The following is a 23,080-nucleotide window of genomic DNA, read 5'->3' on the forward strand; positions in this document are numbered from 1 at the left end:
TGGATACCAGGTTGCATTTAATGAAAGTCAAAATTCAGTTAATGTAAAGCTGGTGGCCACACGGGGTTTTTGATGCTAATTGTTGTGTACACAACAACAAAAGGAAATGTTCTGTTTGGGGAAAGTTCAAAAAAGAAGGGGCTCATTTTGGAGAACCAAAGCAGAATATAGGAGATAGCTTTGGATATGAGCGAAGGCTCTAGTTTAGCTTTTGTCCATTTGATTTATTTATTTTAAATATTTAAGAGGATTATTAATCTAGAACATAGATAGGAATTATATTTAGTAACTTTGTTAAAGTTTGTTACTCTATTTTGGCAAGGTTAAGCTGGAACCAATTACCTTGATTTCCATAGAAATATCTCTTTGAATAGTGTGTAATTGAATAATGTAGCCATTTGTGTCAGCATTAATTGAGAACAGCCCCTTGATCATTGTGACACCAGGATATGTTTTCTGGATGACCAAAGTAACCAAACACCACTGGCAGAATTTTATCATCAAGTAAAGTACTGTACTTATAAATGAAATCAATTCATAAATCTCTCTCACACACTATTTTGGGTGACTGGATATCTGCAGAAAAGATTTTATTTGTATCTTTTTTTCAGCATGATGCCACTCTCCTTTATTGTACCTTATGGGACTGTGGTGAGAACAGAGGAAAATTCTTTAGGTATGCCTCCTCCTCTGCCCAAGAAACAGTGGTGGGTTTCAAATATTTTTTTAATTTTTTTTATTTTTTATTATTATAACAGTGTAATTAAAAGAGAGGGGACAAGAAGAAACTGGAATAATATAAAGGGAAAAGGGAGAAAATATAAATACTAGAAGATCATCACGAAATAGCTTTTAAGAGAGGATATATAAAAATGTTGTATGTCTTGTAATGTCATTTTATGTTCAAATATTTTTGCTACTAGTTCAGTGGGCATGGCTTGGTGGGCATGGCTTGGTGGACGTGGCAGGGGAAGGATACTGTAAAATCTCACCCCAATCCAGGGGAAGATTGCTGTAAAATCCCCATTTCCTCCCAATCAGTTGGGACTTGGAAGGCAGAAAATAGATTGGGGCAGGGCCAGTCAGAAGTGGTATTTACCGGTTTTCTGAACTACTCAAAATTTCCGCTACCAGTTCTCCAGAACTGATCAGAACCTGCTGAAACCCACCTCTGGCAAGAACTATATCACTTTCTCCCATGAGATTGTTTTCCAAATTTTCTGAAGCCCTAAAAAAGGTAAATTACCTGTCCTGATTTGATCGTAAAGTAAAAACTTAAACTAAAATGGCTCTTGGGAAAAAAGGAACTTGTCAAAATGCAACTTCTTTTATTTTCATTTGCTACATTCGATTTATTTCCCAATTTCTGAACTGGAATGCAGTCTCCTTTGAATCAGAGCATTGCAAAATCTCGCCCTATTGGATGGTAAATTCTCCATATCAAAAAACTGAATGGCATGCATTGCAGTACACTGATCATGTTTTAAGAGCCAGTTTAGTGTAGCGGTTAAGGCATCTAGTAGAAGACAATGAGATCTTGTCTCACACTTTTTAGGCACAAAGCCAGCTGGGTAAACCTGGGCCAGTCCCTCTCTCACAGTCCTAGGAACTAGGAGGCAAAAGGCAAATAACTTTGGAAAAACCTTGCCAAGAAAATTGTAGGGACTTGTCCAAGCAATCTCCCTGAGTCTGCACTGACTCGAAGGCACAAAGTAAATGTATAAATCATGTTTTAAGGGATTTAACTGCCATTTTTGCTAAGAAAGAATAAAATAGCTATGTTTTTTTTTAAAAAAATCTGTATTTTATCATGCTAAGAAATGCAAATAATAACTGCTACCTGTAATGCAAATAATAACTGCTACCTAACCTGTAATTATAGTCAAAAAGCTCCTGAAAATGTCATGCTCTCACAGAACAGTTCTAAGTTACTATAATGAACTCTGTATAGTCTGTTGATTCAGCTGAGGTCTCCTGCTAGCCCCGACAGCTAAATAACCCATTGGGTGTGTTGCTAAATTGTGCTGCATGTTGTCAGTCCAAAATATGTGCCACGCTATCATTTGGTGTATTGCTTCCTCAAAAACCCAGGCTAAAAATCTGGATTGGTTTGTTTGGCAACAAGAAGACGGGATCTCGGCATCTGATGAAATGCTAAATAATGTTGACTCTGTTTACCCCAGCAGAAGGATCCAAATGGAGCCAAACAAACTATGTTTCACTGCACATTGCTCATTCCTGGGAAGCTAGATTCATCTGAACAGAGGATAGGATCACTATCATTAAAATAACCTTGTTATTTTACTTCATTAATAAAAGTGAATTCCAGGACAAGCAGCTAGCAGCAGAAAAGATATCTCCCTGTGGTACCGTGTTTCCTTGAAAATAAGACCCTGTCTTATATATATATATTTGACCACTGAAATAAGTGCTTGGCCTTCTTGCCATGCGCTCAAAAAGCCCGATTGGGCTTATTATCAGGAGATGTCTTATTTTGGGGAAAACAGGTTATCTATTCAACAGGTATGACAATGCTTTGAAACCAGATTAACTGGAACATTATTATCCATCATTAAGAGGGACAGGAACAGTCCTTTTGTAGATTGTGAATTCTTAAATGAGAATTCTAGGGATTTAGACAAATGTTGTAGACTTGTTGTAAGTTGCCCAGAGTTGCCTTGAACTGAGCATATCAATTTCATAATAAAAAAATAAAATAAATGTGCAGTTGCCCTGTTCAACCATGGAACATTAAGGATCCCACTTCTTTCTATCTCTTTTGTTTTCTTTTCTTCTTTCTTTCTTTCTTTCTTTCTTTCTTTCTTTCTTTCTTTCTTTTTCTTTCTTTCTTTCTAATCAGTCTGTATATTCCCACTGCATTTCTACAAAATTGCCACTCCTTTCTAGAAAAATGTGTTTAAAAGGACAGTTTGGCATAACTGTGCAAAGCCCATGCTTCTCCTCTATCTCACAAAGCACTCCTGTTTGTTTCCACAATAATTATCAAAATGTCATGCTCAGAACCCATCAGAGAGAAGCAGATTTGAAATTCAGGAACGGAATATAAGAGCTGGCTTTTTATTAAGGGCTCATCTCTCTAACCGAATAGCAGAATTTCTTTCTTTTCTCAGAATCTCTGAGCACTTCACAAACAAAGAAAAAAAATCAGATTTTAAACCAATTACTACTCATTCTGTGGAGCGATGAGAAACATGAATACATAATTTGCTGTGTTTACACGAAGCCATAATATGTTATTTGTTTAGCTTTGGCAAACCAACATGAACCCTGCCATTTTATAACTTAAAAGGAGTTCTGCTGCAAAACATTCAAACCCTAAAACTAATTCTGGGTATCACAAAATAGATGGTTTCAAATATTCCAGAAGCGATCCAGAAGCTGTTCTGGACAAATTCAAAACGGGCTTATTTTGAGGATAGATCACTTCCAGAATATTCAGAGCAGTTTCTTTCAGGATCAAAACATTTTGCGATGGCACATTTTGCACACTTGCGATACTTTAGTATTCTGCTTTATTCAGTAAATCACAGTTGGAACCAACTGCGTCTTAGCATGATTTACAAACAGACTGCTGAGTTTGGAAAACGTGCTTACCCAGCATTTTCATGTAATAGTCTGGCTATGACCCATGCAATTACAAATAACTTTGGAGCACCTGCAACAGAGAAAACAATTTTGTGGTTAGTGCCTACTCATAATATAGAAGAAAAGCTAGATTAGGTTAGCTGAACATTTTGAATAATAATAACCAAGTCTAATAACCTTATGAAAAGGAAAAATGGATCTGCCTAAAAATAAAAGAAGGATGGACCCAACACACCTAACAAAAAGCTGAAGTGCACAGAAATACATAACCTTTCAAAATGTCCTTACCCATTAAGACAATTCCCCTGCTTTCACAGCTGAGTGCTGCACAAACAATAAGGGTGATGGGTGAAGGTAATGGGAATTACAACCCAAAATTCCTCTACAGAATCGTATTTGGAGGGAATGGTGTATACCTGCTTGCAGGTTCATATTCAGTTATATCAGTGGCAAGAGCTTGGGCATAAATCTCATTTTTTTCCCCCAAGCACAGGAAAAGAGATGGAAGAGGAGAAAAAAGTCCAGGACAAAGAAGAAGAGTAAAGAGGTAAAGAGGAACAAACCAGAAGCAAAATGCAAAGAGGGGGTGGGGGGGGGAAGTGAGCCAAAGGCAATGTAGGGGAGAGGGAAACTAAGAGATCACTGCCACAAAGTAGGCAAGGGGAGTATTTTGAGACTCTGCAATAGGTCACTGAACATCCCCAGACAACATACTTATCTGGTAATTATGTAGATGCTTACCCCATCCCAGAGCCACAAACCACCAGAAGAACTTTCTGCCGGAGAAGAAAGAAATGGCCAGCAGGCTGTGGAGATAAAGCCCTTCTACAAGAAGCCAACTATAATTTGCCATGATGCAGAAGTTAACAAAGGCTATGATCATCTTACACCTGCCCTGAAGAGGAAACAAGAAACATTATAAATAAGGTATGTTTCATTTATTTTCATTTTATCTCCCTTCCAGAGAACCTTTGCCCCATTGAGCTTCATTCATCAGTGGTCTATCAGTTCCTCGATCGCAACACCTTAGAAGAACCATGCTAGATCAGACCGTCTGCACTGGCATTCTGTTATCATAGCAGAAGCATAAAAGCACGTCATAAATCTGCTGAAATATGAAAATCACCACCAGAGTGTTCCAGATGTCCTCATACTGGATGAATATTTTACTGTATATTTTTCAGTTCATTTCCTAAGAGCCCTTAACATGGGATTTTTATTTTTCCACCAGCTATGGGCTAGGGTAGCATTTTCATCAGGTATTAATCCCAGAATCCTTTGAGTAGTAAAATTGCTTCTGCTTCGGTTTCTTCTAAAGATAATCAAGATTATTAGACCAATTCCTGCAAATATTTGATCTCTTGCAGGGGACAGTACCTTGAGCAAGTACCGCTAATCTTGCTACCTTACCTTTTCTAGATGACACTTTCTTCAGTCTGATATTAACTAGGAATTAACCAAAATTGTTTACAAATATGTTTGCCCTATGTTTCTCCTCTGAGCTCATATGGCTAATTAATCTGTGCTGATCATTTTAATCAAGTTGTTACTGCCACAAAATCAAAGACAAATTAAACACAATTTATGCCACTTTAAACACTAACAACTTCTCAAACTGAAATTTATTTAAACAAGAGAAAGGTACCAGAATAAGCAATGTGGCAATAACTTTATCTGAGTTTAAAAGGGATAAAAGTGATTCCCCCTCCCCCAATTTGCGTTCTCAAGTAGCTTTTTTGATGCTTTAATGAACTGGGTGGCTGTATATTTCTACTTACTTACTGTGTGTAATTCACAGTAGACAGCATCATCCGTGTCCTCTGACAGTATAGGATCCTTGATAAAGTTTGCAGTCACCCTTAAGATGAAAGAAGCAAAAAGCTGTATGTGGATGTAATTCCTTGTACAGTGGAGTCTCCTATTCAAAAGGGGAAGACAAAGCATTATGCAGGATTCAAAATAGGTATTCTCATCAGCCACATGAAGATTTAGGGAAGACAGATCATTACTATTGTCTATGCTGCTTGGAATAATTTGCTTTAATCTGCAGCAGGCTTTTCAAGATCTCAACCAGACGACTTTCCAAGTCATCTTGGTGGAACCCATTCACTAATGGCACTGGGAACTACATGTAAAAGAGAACATACTGCCTAGAACCCAATTATATGCAAAGACGAGCACATTGCCACTCTAGCTTAATATTTAATGTTGATTAAACATTCAATCGATATGCTGATTAAATTAAAAAATGTTGATTTTCAATGCTGGACACCTCCTAGAGTCACTGTGTGCAAGTCGGGCAGCCATATAAATCTACCTAATTAAATTTTAAAAATTATGGATTTATCAAATGGCTTATTCCTGAGGGTAAAAACTCAAATGAATTCAGCTGGACTTGGGTGAGTTCACAGACACACATATATAGGTTTCCTGGCTGAAGTGGTTTGCCACTGCCTATTTTCAGGATTTTTCCCAGTTTAGCCTAAAGCCCTGGAGTTCAATCAAATTCCCAGTTTAGCCTAAAGCCCTGGAGTTTTCTAGTGGTCTCACAGGCAAGTACTTTTTGAATCTCAATCCTTTTTAACTTTTTGAGATCATATGACCTCTGCTACATCCTGCAACCGAGTTGGGCTTCTGTATGGTAAAACTGATAACTAAAATATGTTAATTTCTTGCACAGTGGCTCTCATGGAAAGATGGTGTAAAATACAAAATCCACTTAACAAATTAAATGCAGTATCATACGATCAAGTAAAAGCAGATGAAGCAGTACGGTGGCACATTCTGAACATATCATGGGAAAATATTGTCAGACCTCTGAGTCTCATCATTTCTCCACTCTCAATGCCACCAATGAATGGAACAGGATTCAAAGTATCTCAGTGTTTCACATCATTTAATACACAGAGGCATATTCATGTGGGTCATTACAAGATAAACTAAGGAAAGGGAAAAAATATATGGATAATTCTTCCTCACCGAAAAGAAGCTAAAATGCCCAATGCTGCTGCCAGAGCTATGAGGGAGATGCTGCTTCCAACAGTATACACTGTCTCCAATTTCATGAGATAAGATACCTGTAAGAAGACATCCAAGGATAATTTTTTTCAGGTAGGAGTTGTGTTCATACGAGAAGCCTTTCAATGTTGCTTTTAAAAAACAATCACAGTAATGTATCTTTTATTTGCAATAAACTTTAGCACCACCATGAATTGAGGCAAATAACTTTCTCTGCAAATCCCAGTTATTTCTCTGGCAGAACTCAGCTTGGTTGAAAACATGGAAGAAACAAAACAAAGAAATATCCCCAGCCAGGTGTGTAATTCCTTTTAGCGTATTTACTGTAAATCAGAAGTGGGATATACTGGTACATATTACACTAGACCAGAATGTGATTTATTTGGGGCTCAGTTTAATGTGTGAACATCACCATTATGATTGGTAAGCCAAGATTTACAATTTAGAGTTATGTGCAAGCTCAGTCACTATGGCTTTTTTGACAGAGCATGGCTAATTATGGTCTAGCAACAGGGGTGATCTTCATGAGTACTTATGTGATTGCAGTAGAAATCAATGATCTGAGGCAGGGGTGGGCAAATATGGCCCTGTGGACTTCAACTTCCAGAATTCCTGAGCCAGCTTGGCTGTCTCAGGAATTCTGGGAGTTGAAGTCCACAGATTGTAAAAGGGCCACCCCTGATCTGAGGCATGTTAAGTTGCCTTGTTCACATGACCCTCAAAGGCAACACCTAATTCATTTAATGCAATGACAGATATATGATTCTGCCATTCCAACATTTTGAAAGGGTATGTATTAAAGAGGCTCTTGAATTGGGCAGTACTAAATTGGATCACTAGGTGTTGCTATTTACAATTATTTTTCTTACATGCAGCAGCTCTATTGTCTCTGAATCCAAGTAACCCAGCAGAAGGAATAAGCACTTATAGACTAAAGATGAAAGTAACCCCAAAAAATGCATTTTCTGTCATGATAATAAAATGTCTTTGTTCCTTGGATTTTATATCCCACCTCTATGTCTATTTAAACAGAATATAAAATGCTTAGTGCCTGTGCACAACAATTACAAAGGAACTAAATTGCAAAATAAAAGCAGGTCATAAAGCACAACCACTGAGAATAAAAGAGCCCATTAAATGACTGCAAAAATAAAACTCTCTCGGGCCTGCTTAAAAGAGGGCAAGGAAACAAACGATGACGACATCCCACTTTTTGTATATTGCACCTTCCGATCTAAGTCTGTTGGCAGCATACTCAAGTGTAACTTAAATTTTCAGGCAGTTTGCCAGGACAGTCCCTCGTGGAAGCCACTGTAGTAATCTATTCTGTAATTAAGTAGAGTGTCAAAAACAAAGGCTTGCTCCAATTCCTCCTTCAAAGGGCATAATTCACTAATCAGACAAAAAAGAGAATATGTATTCCTGCCCTTCCTGTGTGACCCACCTATCCATTTGCACATCCATGTTTCAAACATGTAGGTTTAGGAAAGTTGAATCCTTCTTCAAAATTTGTCCATAGCACAGATATAGGGGTGTCCCGTGAGTTCTTAAATTAGTGGATTTCGACCTGAATCAGTCAGGTTGGCACTCTATTTATCCTTGAGTGTGTTTCGTTGAACCCAGTCCTTCAGTGCGCCAAGAGAAAATCCAGTTCCATGAGGTCAAATGAGTGCAATTATAAATTTCAGAGATATAGAACACTTCCAGACAAGTGGTTTTTCTGATCTACCAATCCTTCTGAATCCAATTTAAAATGCACCTACTGAATGAGATGGCTTTAAACTATTTTCAGACCTATACAGAATATTAGGTACAAGGGCAGTATAGAGTTCACAGCGAATCTCCCATCAATTACTTGCTCTTTTGTCCAACAGAAAGAACTATCAGCCAATTAGGTGTCACTTAACAGCCAATCACTGCAGTGGTGGGTTCCTCCCGGTTCCACCCAGTTCCACCGAACCAGTAGCGGTGATGATATGACATCACCGAACCAGTTCTGCCCACCCTGCCCCCCCCGCCCCCACCCCACCCCCGCGTTATTTTTACCTTTTATTTGCCTCACCCCCAATCTATTGCTGCCTCCTGAGTCCCAGCTGATGGGCTATAAGGAAAAACTGTTTAAATTCTTGCTGCGGTGCTTCAAAGGGCTGCCCTACAGCTGATCAGTGGTAAAAGGCAGTTTGGTGGTAGACCGGTGCCTCCAAAAACAAATGAGTAGACCGGTGCCTGCAAAAATAAATGGGTAGACCAGTGCCTGCAAAAATAAATGGGTAGACCAGTGCCTGCAAAAATACATGAGTAGACCAGTGCCTGCAAAAATAAATGGGTAGACCGGTGCCTGCAAAAATAAATGGGTAGACTGGTACAGCTCTGCAAGCAGTTAAAAGCCTAGTAGACCAGTACCTCTGCTAAATCCTAAAGAATTGTCACATGACCATCAAGCCACGCCCACAAAATAAGCCACGCCCACAGAACCAATAGTAAAAAAATTTAGAACTCACTCCTGAATCACTGACTGCCTATATCCATGATGGCAAACCAAGCTTGGAACTCAAAAACACAACCTACAAAGTTACCCCTGCATGACCCCATGGGAGTCTGACAACCAATCAGAATACAAGGTCAAATTCAAAAGCCCAGAGAGGGTATAAAACTCAGGCACTCTCAGCATCTCTTCCCTTTTTTTTCTTCACCCAAGATCTTCAAGGCATGAGATCCTGTCCACCATTAAAAACCATCTTTCCAAGCAGCCACCATGTTTCCAGTGTCTTTCTCCACACTTGGAACTGAAACCAGAAGGACATTTCTTCCAACATTCTGAAGTTGAATTTGTTGCCTTGAAACAGCAGTTTTGCATCCGTGGTGATCAGTGATATCGCTGACATAGAGACAGTGGTGGATTTTCTTCTTATGTTGACTTTCACATTTCTGTGAATGCTAAACAGTGGCTGGACCTATGTACATGCCAATTTTCACATGTTCATAGCTAATTTATGCACCTGCAAAATATGAATGTGCTTTTACGCATTCAGAAAATACCTCCCCCTTCTTTTTTTTTTTTCTTTTTTTTGATGTTCTACACAAGGGTCAAACATTTGAGCTTGCATAAAGGATTTTCCATCGCATGCAGAAATATTATAGCTGAAGAAGTGAACTCACCTTAGATTCCCACTCAGTTATAGGGGCATTAAGTTGTTTGGCATTTAAGCCACAAGCAATATATGGTTTGGGGTATTTTTCTGACCAGCCTTCCCTGGTGCAATTACGATACATAAACCCTGTATTGCAACAACAAGAACAGGAAAAACCCATAAATTAAGTAGTGGAGTATAAATAAGAGGAAAATGTCATTTTCAATCTAAATTATTTGATTTTATTGTTAAAATTAAAGCAAATATTGATTGCAGTGTGATGAAAAGGTCTAACATTACTTCCACTTTCCTTTGCTAAGGAAATTATTTTCTTAAACATAATCTATTTTATTTTAATTTTTTAAATAGGAAGCCAGAGCTAAAACAAAGATACACACAAGACCACACAGGTTTACAGCTGTGTCGTGATCCCAAGTACAGCATTGATTGGATTAATATGTCATGCATGGAAGGTGGGGAAGGGGAGCTAGAGTAAACAAGAGGCAAATGACAAAATGTGTGGCATAGGACACAAATATAAAAGGGCCAGGTTTGCATTGTGATGCCACCATGCACACTTTATTGTTTCCTGAATTGTCATGGTTTATACCCAATGTCTCTGAAAGCGTACTAATTAATGTTTTGTTGAATGGATCATTATTAACTAAGTTTCTGCAATGCATTATGTGAGCAATATGTGAACTTTTTGTTCATTTCATAAGAACATCAAGCAAGCCCTGCTGAACAGAATCTATGATCCATCTAATGCACTACCCTCTTTTTCAGGATGGCCCCGGTAAATTCTTTTGGGAGGGCAGTTCTTCATGCTGTCCTTCTGGGATATGTAGGCCACAGCTGCCCTCCAATGTAATCTCTTCATCAACTGGAATAAGTTATTCCTCCTAACCATCATGGTTAATACACATTGATGAGTATATCTTCATCAATATAACTGTCTAGACCAGCGGTCCCCAACATTTCTGGGTTCATGGACCAACAGCAGCAGCGAATGTGTGTGTGTCTGTGTGGGTGGGTGGGTGTCAGTGGTGGTATTCAGCCAGTTCTATCTGGTTCGGGCTAACCAGATAGAACCGGCTGAAGAGGGTCCACCCACCCGCCCAGACAATGTCCCGTTTTTGATGCTCTGCGCTTGAGTGGAAGGCCCTGTGCATGCACGGAGGTGGCATGTGCAAGCAAAGCGAGCTTCCGCACGTGCACGCTCACATTTGTGAAACCAGTAGCGAAGGTAAGTGAATATCACCCCTGGTGTGTGTGAGGGGATGGTTTTGCACACACAACCTAATCCCGCACATGCACAAATGAAGCTTTGCACCCTTGCCTACCCTTGCACAGATCAGTTTGCCATGGGCCGTGGATTGGTAGTGGTCTAGACAACTACCAAGTGTCACTTTGAGTCTTGTAGGAAATAAACAAGCAAGGAAGCAATCCAATTCTTGGACCTATTACTGTTTTGCTTTTTTAATGCAACTCTCAGAGCTCAACCTACAGTGTTTTGGTGCCCAAAATGAGCAACTATGGTGTCCTGGACTTTGGGGATGAAAAATAGACAAAATTCTTCATATAAGAACAGAAGTTGGTCCCATACAGTTTGAAAAGTAGCCTATGTCAATTCTGAAGTGAACCTGGTTGAAGCCATCTTGTCCTGCCTCACAGTTGCCACAAAGCCTGAGAAAGAAGGGGAGGGGGGGAAGTAGATAGCCCAGCTTGCAGCCAAAATAAAAAATTTTCCTGTGGGAACCAAGGTCATTGTAACAGGTGGCTGGTGAAGGAGGAGAGGAGCCTGACAGCCATATTCATTGGACAACATGACTGATGACACATTGTAAGTATTATTCTTTTAATTAGGTGAAAACCACGGGAACTTTCAGTTGGTTTTTACTGGCTGTGCCGATATGTTGTATCCAATAAACATATTCTTTGGGGAATCTGCCTGCCTCAGAGTTATGCTTTCAATGGGTGCGTTACTCGGGACACTGACAGCCAAACCTAAAGCAACTCCCAGATCCTCTGAAAACATGTGAGACCATTAAATCAGTGGTGGGTTGTTACCGGTTCTCCCTGGATCGAATGAACCAGTAGTGGCGGTGGTGGGAGGCTCCACCCATCCACGCATGCGTGCGTTGCCCACGCAGGCATGCACAGAAGCGTTGCATGCATGAGCAAGCGCGCAAGCACCCACGAGCAAACTGGTAGCGATGGGTTTTGAAACCCGCCCTGCATTAAATCATGGTTTTCATGTTACCTGTTTGTCCAGTGACTATTTGAAAGGCTCGGGGACAGGGTGCACTAACAGTTTGTCCGATGGAAGAAGACAGCCAACAGGTAAGATTATCCCACATGCCAAGGCATCTGCCTAAGGTACAAGAACACAAACACATCAAAATAGTAAATGAATCCCACAGAGAGTAGGGGGAAAAAAATCACATCACGATCCAGATGCTGTCCTTGCATAACCAGTGTGGGGAAAATCAACCTCTACCATTGATGATGTTACCTAGTTGGGTAATGAAATGCCTGCAAGAAATCAGCCAAGCTCAGAGAGGGTCAAAGGCCCGTCGTTTCAGCCCTGAGCTACAGATATTCTCCTTTATTGGTAAATCAATCTCTGTGAAGCAGAGTAGAAGTGAGCAATAGCCTCACACCATGCCCTTTAGCCTCCTTCTTTCTGATGCCACCAGTATTTTACAGCTTATAAAAATATATTAAAGAGTTCCTCCTATTTACCCAGCGTCTCACAATGCATTTGCTGTAATTTCGATCAGATAGGCCTGCATAATATATAAACCAAACAACACAGGTTTTGGCAGTCTACCAGCCTCCATTAACTAATGCCAGTAATCACAAATCATGCCATCCCAGGAGCCTTTATTAATGGACTGCTGAGTGTGCTAAGAAGGAAGGGAGAGGTGAATTGGTCCCTTTATTTTCTATTAAAGGTCTACCTTTACTTTGGTGTTCAGAGCTGTGTGAGATTACTATGGGAGGGCAAGGAGCAAACATATACTCTAAAAGCAGATACAAGTTGGACAGATATTTCTGAATTCAAGGTGCTGATTAATAAGGCATGCAAGGCCATTCTTTTGTTTAGACAAGGGCTGAGTAGGTCAATGAAACCTAATTAATTAAAACCAGGAAGAAGTGCCTTCATATTAGTCTTCAATCAACCATTGTTCCAGAAATCTCTTTCCCAGAAGGCAGCTCTATTGCTAATCCTCTTGAATATTTAAGCCTACTTCATCATACCACGGAACATAAATCCACCAAACAGATCACTCTTTTTCCACAAGGTTTAATTATATACTAACTCTTTTGGTACTGTCGCTCTCTTGAGGGAGCTGGGCAGTGTGCTTTCCATTGTTCAGAAGAAATATAAAAAATAGCAAAGGGGTCATAATATTTAAATCTTCATTTCCTAGTTATTGTGATAGTCCAAAATTGTGGTATCAGAGAAAGGTTTTAGAGATTTGCGGCAAGTTAGAGTAGAGATTTTGGCAAACAGGCTATTCCCAATATTGATTTTTGAAAGTTAATCTCAACTCTTCTTCTTCAATGCACAAATTGACAAAGAGAGAGCCTATCCTGAAATGGTAAAACAATGTGATTTGGAATTCTTTCATTTTCATATCCTATACATCCTTGCTCCTATAGGAGAAGTAGACATCAGAAATTTAGGCTAGATCTATACAACACGCCATGATTTTCTGGATTCACAGGACATGCTGAACCATCAACAAACCATAAATTAGCTGAACCATGGTTTACCTAAATTATACAAGCCTATCCTTAGCGCTAATCCTTAGTCTGAATAGGCAGCTGCACTGGTTCCAAAAGTCTTTTGTCTCTATATATGAATATAAGTAGACACAAACACAGTGTATACACACACACACACACACACACACACACACACACAAACACACATACACACAAACATATGAGAGAGAGAGAGAGAGAGAGGGAGAGAGAGAGAGAGAGAAAGGGGGGGATCTTAATGTGACATTAATTAATAGTTTAACCTTCCAGCTTCTCTACGGAATATTCTTCCCTGATCAGTATAGCTACAGAACTAATTGCAAATTAGTCTTTGGTTCCCCCTTAATTAATCTTTTATTCCTTATATGGAATTATTCTGATCTTTCCTTCTTCCTTTCTTATAATCCTCCACTTCCTGAGTTCTTTATAAAAATGAAAAAATAGGTTCAAAAAACCAGAGAAGAACTATGGATTAAATTGCCATTTCTAAATTTGCAACATAAGCTGTTTAATTAAAAGGCACTTTATCACTAATCATTCAACTAAATCAAACAGGAGTAATATAATCACAAAAGTTGCAAATAAGTGATCATATTTCTGCTATAACTTGGAATACAAGTTGCTTATTGAATACCTTAGTTTGGGGGAGGGGGAGTGAAGGCTGAATAAAAATCACTGTGTTGCACAGGATCCCAAATGCTGTGTTTGGATGGTTGTAGAAAAGACCCTGACAAAATAACAGATTATGAAGCAACTGAATACAATAGCTCAAAATTGGGAAAGAAGTGCACCAAGGCTATATAATGTCACTTTACTTATTTAACCTGCATGCAGAAGATATGAGAAAAAATAGAAATTGGAATTTAAAGCACTGGGAGAAATATCAATAACCTCAAAGAGAACTGCAAATGCGAAAGACTTAAGGAATCTTTTGTTGAAACTGCAAGAGAATACCAAAGCCAGTTTGCTGATGAATATTAAAACAATACCAAAATAACGTCGGCAGATAAAGTGAACTAGTGTAAATAAGCAGAGGAAAAGTTAAATAGTAAAAGTTTATCTTATAGTCTCATAAATTCACCAAGAGATGGTGACTATAGCTGTAAAATAAAAAGATTTTGATTCTTGGAAGAAAATCTAGACAATACACAGGCACACAGACGAAGCTATACCTAGGCAAGATTTTAATGTGTAGAGATGTTATGCTGATAACTAAGATATATATTGTCAAAGCCAGGGATTTCCAGTTGTAAATGAAAACTGGACTAGAGGACCCAAAATATGGAAACACTCTTGAGAGCTTTGAATTGCCAAAAGTAAAACTTTATTGGATACACCAATTTTGGTACTGAAGGATTAAAACCAGCTCTGGTTTTCCCATGTGAATAACTTATTCAGCTGTCATACAATCTTACCCAGTGGTGAAATCCAAATTTTTTACTACCGTTTCTGTGGGCATGGCTTGGTGGGCGTGGTGTGGCTTGGTGGGCGTGGCAGGGGAAGGATACTGCAAAATCTCCATTCCCAACCCACTCCAGGGGAAAGATACTGCAAAATCTCCATTCCCACCCCACTCTAGGGGAAGACTACTGCAAAATCCCCATTCCCTCCCCACTCTGGGGCCAGACAGGTGGTATTTGCCAGTTCTCTGAACTGCTCAAGATTTCCTCTACTAGTTCTCCAGAACCTTCAGAACCTGCTGGATTTCAACCCTGATCTTACCCCAACCTGTCTCTGATTATTTTATCAGCATAATTTACTGTATACCTATCACTACCTTACAAATTCTTATTTTAATAGAAGTCCACAATGATCTAGATCAGAGGTAAAGATCAGAGCTGTCAAACTCCTGGCCCACTGGCCGCATGTGTCATGTGCTGATCAGGCCCACGCCCAGTTTAGTGAAGGGGGAAAAAGTCCCGATACGTCACGTGACACCACCATGATGACATGAGTTTGACACGCCTGGTCTAGATCATTGTGGGCTTCAATTCCCAGAATTCCTCAGCCAGCATGGCTGATTGAGGAATTCTGGGTATCTGAAGTTCATAATTCTTAAAGTTGCCAAATTGGAGACCCCTGATCTAAATGGCCCCAATTGATACTCTGGGACATACCTGCACTCCTCAATAATTCATTTCCAGCTGTTCTGTTTGCTTCTTCCTGGGCAAGTGCTGAGGAGCACAGTTCTTCTTCCATCCTCATGGTTTTTTTTATTTCGCATGATGAAATGAAAGCTCCAATCTGCTGTATTAAAAAGTATCATTTTATCACTCTTTTGTTACTTTGATTACAAAATACTGCAGCTAGGTCCTTTTTATATATAGTTATAATTACAGCATTTTAAAATAACACAGTGACTTGTTTTTCTTCTGAACTCAACTAGAATCCAAACTCATTAGAATTCAATCCCGTGATTTGTTTGCAGAAGTGGGGAAGCATTCTGGAAGACAAAGCTGCTTTCTTCCACCCTGAAAAAAATTTTTTTTTTAGCAATCCCACAACAGTTCTGAAAAGGGTATTCAAACTTAAGGACAAAATGGTTAGCTAGATTCCAATGTAGACAGATCTTTTTTTTTAATTGCCTTTCTCAGGTTGTTTCACGTTACACCTAATTCCAATCAATGAATCACATAATTCCAGATGAGGCTTATAGCACAATCAGTCAAAACCATAATGAGGTTATTCCATCAAGGTTGTCATAGGCATATACTTCAAACTGGGAAGGCAGAAAAACGACCCAAAAAATGCATTCTTATATCATTATGTAAATGCTTAAATTCTGGGCATTATTTTGTGACATCACAATGCAATATGTTGTGACATCACAACATTCCTTTGTGTCTTCTTGTCCTCTTGGGAGGTCTCCTCTGATAGTTGTCCCCATTCCATTCACTACTGAGGCCTCTTTGTATTCGTCCAATCTTTTTTGCTTAATGCAAGTAGTGTACAACACAATCTAAATTGAAAATTATTTACTCATCAACTCTATTTTTGGGGTTTTTCTAAGGAATTTATTAAGTCTGGGTTTGTACCACATGCTGTATTCAAATGTGATTGGCTGGTCTGCGGTTTAGTAAGTCTTCCGAATGCAACTACAATGCAGTTACTGTGTCTTTTGACTGGATGCATGGGAAATTGAAAGTGCCCCCGTTTCTCTATGCCTGCACAATTTAGGCACTACCAGTGGAATTAAGATTGTAAATTGTATATTGCTAGTAAGAAGATCCTGGGCAACCTTTTGCAATTCCAAACAAGCAGCCCCAAGAGATTTACAACATTCCTGGCAACTGCCTTATATGGTGGTAAAGCATAGTTAGCTTTGCAGGTCAGTTTATGCAAGCCTGATTTACATCAACCCTGCCTAGTGTACAAGAAGTATCTATTACTATTTGTGTAGCTGGGCTAATCTATTTTCACGCATTATGAAAAAAGGTAGTATCACCATTATTGGGCCCTGAATCCGCTTCTTCTACTAAAATCAATTATGTATCTAAATTAGAAAGTTTTATGCAATAGATACCCCAGAACTGATGATAACAGTTTATCTTGACATGTTACCTCCTGCAAAGGATTGTTGAATGCTGAATGCCCACAAGGCTGTCTCTCTCACCCAACCATTCTTCATATAGGTTTCTATTACTTTACTTAAAATACTTTTGAAATTCTAATTCGCAGGCCAGTTTATGTTACAGTAAAATGATTGCCTTTTAAATCAGATTTCTTAATCCATCTATTCCTCTCTCTACCTGGATGGGGTTATGTCCAGCTAGATAGCTATCCAAAAACCAAAGGGGAAAGAAGAATTGGTTCAGAAAGAGCAACTGTAGGCAGAAGGGGGAAAGCATAGGATGTTTAGCACATCAAACACATGCAATTTCTCTATTAAGGAATTACAAAGGCTATTGCATAGGTAGATCCAAATCAAAATTTATTTTATAGAGCATCTCTTTTAGGGTATGCAACAACCCATCAGTTATATATTAGTAAGACTTTCTGTTTATGCAGCTGAATCATTTCTTTGATTAAGAGATGTGAGTCTTATTGGAATTAAGCTTGAGTTTTAATTTATGAGACCTTTTAGAATATGGCTGTAACTCAATGAAAAACATTTCAACTTGATTAACCTAATATTATGATTAAGTAACTATGCAGATAGATGTTGCAGTCAGATGCATGGTGTCAACATTAGATATGTCACACAGAAGGCAAAGATCGCCATCTTTGCCATAAGTAAACTGTCTTCAATCCTGGGTAGGTGAGATATAAGGCTTCTACTATCAAAGAAAAACAGTTTTGCAAAATTTGCAAAAAGTCCTTCAGGCTTTTTGCAAATAATTTAGGAAAGTTATAAAACATAAGCGGTTATCTTTATACCAGTCAAAACTATTTTGTCCACCAAGCCAATACTATATTTTCAATTCTGACAGGCAATTGCTTGCTGTATTCTTAGGGGAAGATCTTCCTTTTCTTCTGTTCTTTCTGAACAGAGATGCTAGAAATACAGCCTAATGTTTGAGAGGTCACACTTGGATTTTTGCAGACTGTGGTAAGGCAAGGGTAAAGTAGGAGTATCCCACGGAAAGCTCTTATTTTGCCTTAGCTGCATCCACTTTTTGAGGGTGATTTCTCCACTCCCATCCATTTTCTCACTTTGTCTTAAAATGACATTTAATTTTATTTACCTATCAATAAATTCATAAGGAGTTGAGGAGAGATATACAGGAAATATTAAGAGCTTGATGCATCTTGAAGATATACAACAATATTGACCTCCATATGGGAGACAGGGCTTCAACTTTGCATATGGTCAAATGGGATGATGGCAGTTATATGTTCACCCTATCTGGAAGATCATAGCTTTCCTACTAGTAATCTACCAATTGGCCTAACCTTATCCATGTTGATGAGACAATGACAAGACTCCCAACAAAAAGGGGAGGTTTCTACTTGAGGACATTTCTCTAATCGCTATACCAAAGACAGAGTATTTAATTTTTTTTGTTATTTATTTATTTGTTGAGTACGTATTAGATAATATATATAAGTATAAGCATAAAATGAATACATAAAATGAATACAATTAAAGGGAACATTAGGACAGGGACGGTAGGCACGCTACTCTTATGCACGCCCCTTACAAACCTCTTAGGAATGGGGTGAGGCCAACAGTAGACAGTCTAAGGTTAAAATTTTGGGGGTTTTGGGATGAAATCACAGAGTCAGGTAATGCATTCCAGGCATTGACCACTCTGTTGCTGAAGTCATATTTTCTGCAGTCGAGTTTGGAGTAGTTCACTTTAGGTTTGTATCTATTGTGTGCTTGTGTATTGTTGTGGTTGAAGCTGAAGTAGTCATTGACAGGTAGGGCATTGTAGCAGATGAATTTATGAGCTATGTATAGGTCATACCGAAGGTGGCATAGCAGGGGTGGGTTCAATTTACCTTTATCTCTGGTTCGCAATGGGGCCGCCCGTACGCGGTTGCTTTGCTCGCTCGCGCACACTTCTACACATGCGCAGAATGACATCAAGGTCGATGGGCGGAGCCTCCTGCTGGTTTTACTACCAGTCAGGGTGGATAAAAATCAATGATTTTTTTAAAAAAATAAAAAAAATCAGATTTTTTTAATTTAAATCCGATTTTTTTGATTTAAATCAGATTTTTTTTTATTTTTATTGAATTTATTTTAATAAAAAACTTTTGGGGTAAAAATCTATCATAAGATAGTTTTCTATTTAAGATACATAAATAATTTAGTTTATTCAGCATGAAATGGAGCTTAGTTATGTAGCATGAGGCTGTATATTCTCCAACACTGGGACTATCGGTGAGTCAACAGTGGGTCAAAGGAGTAGCAGAGATGACAGTTGCTCTTTAAAAATTATGATTTAAATCGAGTTGATTTAAATCAAGCCTTTTTACTAGTGATTTAAATCAACTCAATTTAAATCAAATCCACCCTGCTACCAGTTCTTGCGAACCAATCCGAACCGGGGGCAACCCACTATAGTGATGTAGTTCTAAATTTTCTAAGCCCAAAATTTAAAGTCTGTTGGCATAAGCTATTTTGTTGCGAGCAGAGGAGTGGAGGACTACTCTTGTGAAATATTTCTGGACACGTTCAATTGTATTAATGTCCGATATGCAGTGCGGATTCCAGAAACTTCAGTTAAGAAGACAGCCTAATATTGATAGACATTAAAGCAAGCTGTCAGTCATATACAGAAGGAATCATGTTTATGCAAGAGGGAGTTTTTCTTTCTTTGTCCTAAATGGCAGATGTTATATAAAATTGATGAGCATTTATTTTGGAAAAAGAAACCTATGACAGAAGGCATCAAGTGTGAAACTTAGCGGTACCATATCAGATCTGGAATGTAACTTCTGGAAGATCACTCAGTGGAAAGAAAGAAAGACAGACAGACAGATAGAATGCTCTTTTCATTCTAATGATTGCCCAGATTTTTGCAGCCTAGATCCAGTAGCCCTAATGAAGTTTGAGCCTTATAACCACAACCATAAGAAATGCAGGACAGCAAGTTAAAATTAAAACAATAAAAATAAAATTAAAAGTTAAAATTAAAACAATAGAATACCTTATGCCACCAGGCTTGAAATCTTGGACTTAGACAACTTAGAACTACGCCGCCTTCGGTCTGACCTAAGCGTAGTACACAAAATTATCTGCTAAAACGTCCTACCTGTCAATGACCACTTCAGCTTCAACCGCAATAATACACTAGCACACAATAGATACAAACATAAGGTAAACCGCTCCAAACTTTTTTTGCAGAAAATATGACTTCAGCAACAGAGTGGTCAATGCCTGGAATGCACTACCTGACTCTGTGGTTACTTCCCCAAACCCCCATAACTTTAACCTTAGACTGTCTACAGTTGACCTCACCCCATTCCTAAGAGGTCTGTAAGGGGCGTGCATAAGCGCACCAGCGTGCCTACCGTCCCTGTCCTACTGTCCCCATTTATTCGTATCCTTATCCTGTATTCATAATCATGTTTATACTTATATCTGTTATCTTATATGTATTTGACAAATAAATAAATAAATAAATAAATAAATAAATAAATAAATAAATACTTCTTCTATTTCAACTTGCAGAAGTAAATCAAAATTGCCCGAAATAAGTCAGGACTAGCAACAGGTTTCAACACAAGATGCATTCTGCCTTTCAAGAACAAAGCAAGACCTTTTCCCTCACCTTAGAGGATGTACCGGTAAACATGTCAGAATAAGTCACATCACATACGGTTTCCTGAAGTGATTCAAGGGCTTGAATTGGTTTCCATGCCTGACATTCTAAATACCAAGTGATGTTTATAAATGTGTGTGAAATAAGTTGCCTGAAAAAGGGAAAGGCATGAAACGGTGCTGCTACAGTTACTCAGTCAGTAACTCATAAGTCTTGCAGTAGGTACGGATAGCACATCCTTATCACAAGACAGTGTCACAATTGCTGCACCTGCTTATGTGTACGATATGGGGAGGGGGAAGGAGTGGGAGAAGTATAGAGGAAACTATAATGTGATGGAATGTGATGAACACTATGCAAAAGATTTTAAGGTCCCTCAGCTACTGTCCTCTAAATATTTTGGATGTCAACTTATCATCCCAAGCTATCATGGCATTTTGCTGGGAAATTAGGAGACTTCTTGGAGGGTACCAAGCAGTGGTGGAATTCATTTTTTTTAATACCAGTTCTGTGGGCGTGGTGTGGTGTGGTGTGCGTGGTGTGGCTTGGTGGGTGTGGCAAGGGAAGGATACTGCAAAATCTCCATTCCCACCCCACTCCAGGAGACGGATACTGCAAACTATCCATTACCACCCCACTCCAGGGGAAGGATACTGCAAAATCCCCATTCCCTCCCCACTCCTGGGGGAAGGATATTGCAAAATCTCCATTCCCACCCCACTCTGGGGCCAGCCAGAGATGGTATTTGCCGATTCTCCAAACTACTCAAAATTTCTGCTACTGGTTCTCCAGAACCTGTCAGAACCTGCTGGATTTCATGTCTGGTACCAAGTTAGGATGATCGGCCCTTCTCTACTCGGGTTCTGTAACAGGTCATGACTAAAAACAACCAAACATTCCATTTTAAATGTTGCATACCACTAAATGCTAGTGCTCGGAAAGGGGAGAATTTCTATGCACAATTCAGTTTATTAATCACCCTGTCCTGTAGATATACAGTGGGGCAAAAAAGTATTTAGTCAGCAACTAATTGTGCAAGTTCTCCCACTTAAAAAGATGAGAGAGGCCTGTAATTGACATCATAGGTAGACCTCAACTATGAGAGACAAAATGAGAAAACAAATCCAGACAATCACATTGTCTGATTTGGAAAGAATTTATTTGCAAATTATGGTGGAAAATAAGTATTTGGTCACCTACAAACAAGCAAGATTTCTGGCTCTCACAGACCTGTAACTTCTTCTTTAAGAGGCTCCTCTGTCCTCCACTCATTACCTGTATTAATGGCACCTGTTTGAACTTGTTATCAGTATAAAAGACACCTGTCCACAACCTCAAACAGTCACACTCCAAATTCCACTATGGTGAAGACCAAAGAGCTGTTGAAGGACACCAAAAACAAAATTGTAGACCTGCACCAGGCTGGGAAGACTGAATCTGCAATAGGCAAGCAGCTTGGTGTGAAGAAATCAACTGTGGGAGCAATAATTAGAAAATGGAAGACATATAAGATCACTGATAATCTCCCTTGATCTGGGGCTCCATGCAAGATCTCACCCCATGGGGTCAAAATGATCACAAGAACAGTGAGCAAAAATCCCAGAACCACACGGGGGGACCTAGTGAATGACCTGCAGAGAGCTGGGACCAACGTAACAAAGGCTACCATCAGTAACACACTACGCCGCCAGGGACTCAGATCCTGCAGTGCCAGACGTGTCCCCCTGCTTAAGCCCGTACATGTCTGGGCCCATCTGAAGTTTGCTAGAGAGCATTTGGATGATCCAGAAGAGGATTGGGAGAATGTCATATGGTCAGATGAAACCAAAGTAGAACTGTTTGGTAAAAACACAACTCGTCGTGTTTGGAGGAGAGAGAATGCTGAGTTGCATCCAAAGAACACCGTACCTACTGTGAAGCATGGGGGTGGCAACATTATGCTTTGGGGCTGTTTCTCTGCAAAGGGACTAGGACAACTGATCCATGTACAGGAAAGAAGAATGATTTTGAGTGCAAACCTCCTTCCACCAGCAAGGGCATTGAAGATGAAACGTGGCTGGGTCTTTCAGCATGACAATGATCCCAAACACACCGCCTGGGCAATGAAGGAATGGCTTCGTAAGAAGCATTTCAAGGTCCTGGAGCCTAGCCAGTCTCCAGATCTCAACCCCAGAGAAAACCTTTGGAGGGAGTTGAAAGTCCGTGTTGCCCAGCGACAGCCCCAAAACATCACTGCTCTAGAAGAGATCTGCATGGAGGAATGGGCCAACATACCAGCAACAGTGTGTGCCAACCTTGTGAAGACTTACAGAAAACATTTGGCCTCTGTCATTGCCA

General features: G+C 39.3%; 1 protein-coding gene across 1 annotated transcript in view; it reads right to left on the reverse strand.

Annotated features, from left to right (window-relative positions):
• SCTR (secretin receptor) overlaps positions 1–20,776 on the reverse strand; it is a 30,140-nt gene extending 9,364 nt beyond the window's left edge. The window contains exons 1-8 of the mRNA XM_070957062.1: positions 20,753–20,776; positions 15,647–15,776; positions 12,019–12,129; positions 9,784–9,902; positions 6,586–6,683; positions 5,389–5,524; positions 4,348–4,501; positions 3,616–3,676 (exon numbers count right to left, since the gene is read on the reverse strand). Of these exons, the coding sequence (XP_070813163.1) occupies positions 3,616–3,676; positions 4,348–4,501; positions 5,389–5,524; positions 6,586–6,683; positions 9,784–9,902; positions 12,019–12,129; positions 15,647–15,776; positions 20,753–20,776 (833 nt within the window). The remainder of the gene's footprint in view (positions 1–3,615; positions 3,677–4,347; positions 4,502–5,388; positions 5,525–6,585; positions 6,684–9,783; positions 9,903–12,018; positions 12,130–15,646; positions 15,777–20,752) is intronic.
• Between the last annotated feature and the right edge of the window lie 2,304 nt (positions 20,777–23,080).

The sequence above is a fragment of the Pituophis catenifer genome, unplaced genomic scaffold, assembly GCF_029215685.1.
Source record: "Pituophis catenifer annectens isolate HBS135680 unplaced genomic scaffold, rPitCat1.0.hap2 SCAF_1, whole genome shotgun sequence".
NCBI lineage: Eukaryota > Metazoa > Chordata > Lepidosauria > Squamata > Colubridae > Pituophis > Pituophis catenifer.